The sequence below is a fragment of the Propithecus coquereli genome, unplaced genomic scaffold (genome assembly GCF_000956105.1).
Source record: "Propithecus coquereli isolate 6110/MARCELLA unplaced genomic scaffold, Pcoq_1.0 Scaffold24, whole genome shotgun sequence".
Lineage (NCBI taxonomy): Eukaryota > Metazoa > Chordata > Mammalia > Primates > Indriidae > Propithecus > Propithecus coquereli.
This window is the reverse complement of record NW_012147952.1, coordinates 4293720-4297510: the sequence shown is the minus strand read 5'-3', so window position 1 is coordinate 4297510 and position 3791 is coordinate 4293720. Positions and strand designations below refer to the sequence as shown.

The window sequence follows — 3791 nt, the reverse complement described above, 5'->3', positions numbered from 1 at the left end:
TCTTAAAAGCAACACAGATATCCCTTATGTTAAACTATGTTCTTTCAAAGTAGGTGTATTATCCCATAATTATATAAAATTTCCTCATAACATTATAAGTAGAAATTATAATAGCATTTGTAACTTAAAAAGTGAACATAAATCCAAAAATGGTTTATTCATCTCCCTTCAAAAGTACCCTTATGTGCTTGTCTCTGAACCCTTACACTGGATTTATGAAGTGATGAAGATTTCATAAGTGACTCATGTCTTCCCTTTTCACTTAATCTCAGTGAAACGCCTGAGAACTACTTTCCCATTGCTTACTCTAGGGTCGCCAAGGGATGAAAGGGGATGCCGGAGAGCCAGGACTTCCAGGCCGAACAGTGAGTTGGTCTTGAAGTTGCCTTGTCTTCCCTCTGCCATGTATTATCTGAATAGTTGCCTTTGTAATGCCTCCGAAGGTGAGCCAAGGTGAAGCAGCAAAGCGGAAGGCTGCTAATGTGCTCCCCATTATTTCCATTTTGTACCCTAGTCTGAGTCTCCAACTGTGTTCTGCTTGGTGACTGAGCAGCTACTGTATGCCTGGTACTATGCTTGGCTCTGGTTTCCTGTTTCTTTGAGAACCTACAACTTTTCTCTAAAAAAGCATTTTGCAGAATAACAAGGATTCTTTTTCACACTGGAAGTATACTGCAATGTTTCACTTGTTTGCTTCCTTCCCTGTAGGGCACTCCGGGATTACCTGGCCCACCAGGACCAATGGGCCCTCCAGGAGACAGAGTAAGTTTTCTTGGGCAGGCTGTAATGACATTGGAAATGATATTACATTGTTGCCTATTAATTAAAAACCATCCAAAATCCAGTTTGCATGGCTGGAAATGTGGACTTCACATACCTTGTGGAAGGCTGAAAAGCTAATGTCAGTGGACCATCTGACATCACAGCAATCTCAAGGTCTCTGAAACAAGATGGTGGAAAACTAGGGGAGTCCTTGAAATTTTAATTTTGGGAAAATTTTTTATTTTGTCATATTCAGAAAAAGAATTCCAGAAAAGGAGTTTTAGCTGATTAAAAAGAGATTTAAGAATCTTAGCAAATTGTTTTCAATGCAAAAATTAAAATCTTTGTTATGAGACAGATTTTATGTAACTATGGGAGTCCCTTGTCTTCCATGACACTTTCTGTTTCTGTGCTGTTTCAGAACTTCCTCCCCTGTACCTTTAGAACTCCAATAGTGCTTCTAGGCTTTGATGATGGGGTAGACAGCCGGTATTTAGTAGAGACTTTGCCCATTTGTGGCAGCTTTCAGGTTTGCTCTTGACTCAGGATGAAAGCAGTGCAGGAAACCCAATCTAGGACAAATAAATGAGAAGCACAGTGAACATGACCTCTGTGCTCCATTCATCAATGTTATGAAACATTTGGTTCCATAGGAGACCATGAATGCCTTAATGAAAAGAATCCAGAGATTTAGAGTTGCTCGAAACAAAGGAACTAATGACTTTTCAGCATCTTATGGTTCTGACAATAGTCTGAAAGTAGTCTGTGTTCTGACTAATCAATCAATAACGACATATGACTAGCAGCAAGACGCGAGGCAGCCCGTGCTGTAACAGCTGCCACTAAACATTGAGTTGTTCACCTTAATACCTCCAAGACACCACTGGTCAGAGAGGCAGGTAATTCAGACGGAGCAAAGACTTCCCCAGCTAATACAGAATGGCGGAGGATATGCCGCCAATGAACTTGATTTGCTCCCGTGCCTTTTTTTGAGTTTGAGGGAGACAGAAAGAGGTCAAAGAGAAAACTGTATTGTCTGGAATCTGGGATGTGGAGGTGGTACTGACATATATTCTTCTGACTCTTTTGAGGCTGGCATTTTAGTTTTTTTTTTGAGTTGTTATTTTATAATATAGAACAACAGTGAGAGTACAAAGGGTGACAAGTCAGTATTTTTGATTAGAAAACAAACCCCAAAATATTACAATCAAGAAGTGTTGACGGGCTGACTTGCTTGCTGCTGCTACTACTGAAGGCTTGTGTCCATGACATCCCCCCCAGTGTGGGCTTCATGCAGAGACGCGGCCGGTCCCAAATGCACTTCCCATCAACACTCTTTCTAAACTCGTGGTCAGGCAACTGTCACCACTGTCACTGCATCCTTGAAAAGTAAGGGACTGGGAGGGAGGGACTGTACTTTTCCATTCTCAAACTCTAATCTGTGTCCAACTTTGTGGTGAGGCCATGTAGGTCTCCTGAGATGAGGGCAGGGAAACTTTTCAAGAAATCGTTCTCCTCTTTCCTTCAGAGCCTTGTGCATTGACCTACTGCTTAGTAAACTACCACTAACACTGAAAGGAGGGCGTGCAGCTGGTGGAATATAAACAATTTGGAAAGTTAGAAATTGTCTTCAGCACAGATGATTTGCAATATGAGGCACAGCTTTGGGGACTATTAGAAAGTGACAAAAGAACCACATTTATAGGCATCTAATAAATGTGCATCTGTGAAAATGGCCATCGGTCTTCTCTGCCTCCCTCACGTGGATGGAAGTAGTAGAAATTGCTGCAGCTTTGAAGCAAAAAATGAAGAATACTGTGGCACAAATAGCCCTTCTAAGGATATCAGAATAAAATTCTCCTTACTCCAACTTAGGTATATGTTTCTTCCAAGAGAAAATGGTTGCTCAAGAAGTTCCTAGGCTGACTGAAAGAGGATTATTTAGAAATACGATATTTATCCAAAATGAAATGAAAAAGAGTATCTTATATAGTAGGTGGAGAAATTTAGATGGAAAACATGCCATTCAAATTGTGCAAGCAATACTATTCGGGCATCTTTGCTTCTTAAGTGCCTCTCAGAAGTAATGCTGATGTCCCATCAGAAGGATTTGGGATCTGTTTTTTGTTAATCAGGCCTAGATCTTTTAGACAACAGTCTGAAGTTTTATCCCTATAAGTTTCTAAACTTTTTATTTTTTTTTTTTACGGGGGCAGGTGGAATATTTCTAATGAATTTTAAAGAAATAATTTAAACTTCCTCTACTGTAAAATCAGTGGGCTAAGAAGTGTGGATACTTAATGCAGGAAGAGATCCAAATGATCCCGATTTTCGTTAGAATCCAAGTATATGGATGAAATGATCACTCTTACCCTCTGCAGAAAATGAGACCAAATCTCTTCTGACAGAGGAATGCAACAGCCATAAAATACGACCTGACTCAGAAATCCTCGGCTGGATTTCAGAGATCTGCTGTTGGGAATGAATGCTAACTGGGTAGCACGATGAATCATTCCAGGCAAGAGGTCATTTGGCATTATAGAGAGAGAGAAAAAGAAAAACCCACATAAATGCAGGGGCACAAGCCAAAGAGCGAGGCTGCGAGATACGTTTTGCTCCTTCTTGGTCGCTGACACTGACGCAGTTCTGTCCTTTGTGTGAGATGAGGAGAGATGGTTACTGAAAAATTAGCTACTTATTATGAAGATTGAGGATTTCCGGTTTTTTGAGTAGAGAGCAGTTAAGACACCTTTGCCTCTTTTTGGGGGAGGAGGAGAGAAATTCACCAGGAGTGGAGACATAAATAGTCCTGCCCTAGCTGTCTGGCAGTTGCTCAGGAAATAAGGGAGTTTTCTAATCAGGTGGTTGGCATTCATTCTCCATGTCTGGATGGCAGGATATGAAGCCTCAAGAGCATATGTTAAAATAATTATGTTATTTATGTTTAATACATATGTTCTTAGATGAAGGGAGGTTTAAATGCTAGTAATAAACTTTCATTTTAAGCATTTACTATGAGCTTAAAATTT

General features: G+C 40.3%; 1 protein-coding gene across 1 annotated transcript in view; it reads left to right on the top strand.

The window, feature by feature from the left end:
* Positions 1 to 3791, top strand: part of COL12A1 (collagen, type XII, alpha 1) — a 119796-nt gene that overhangs the window by 100464 nt on the left and 15541 nt on the right. The window contains 4 exon segments of the mRNA XM_012646039.1: positions 312 to 365; positions 709 to 783; positions 966 to 969; positions 2018 to 2042. Coding sequence (XP_012501493.1) covers positions 312 to 365; positions 709 to 783; positions 966 to 969; positions 2018 to 2042 — 158 coding nt within the window.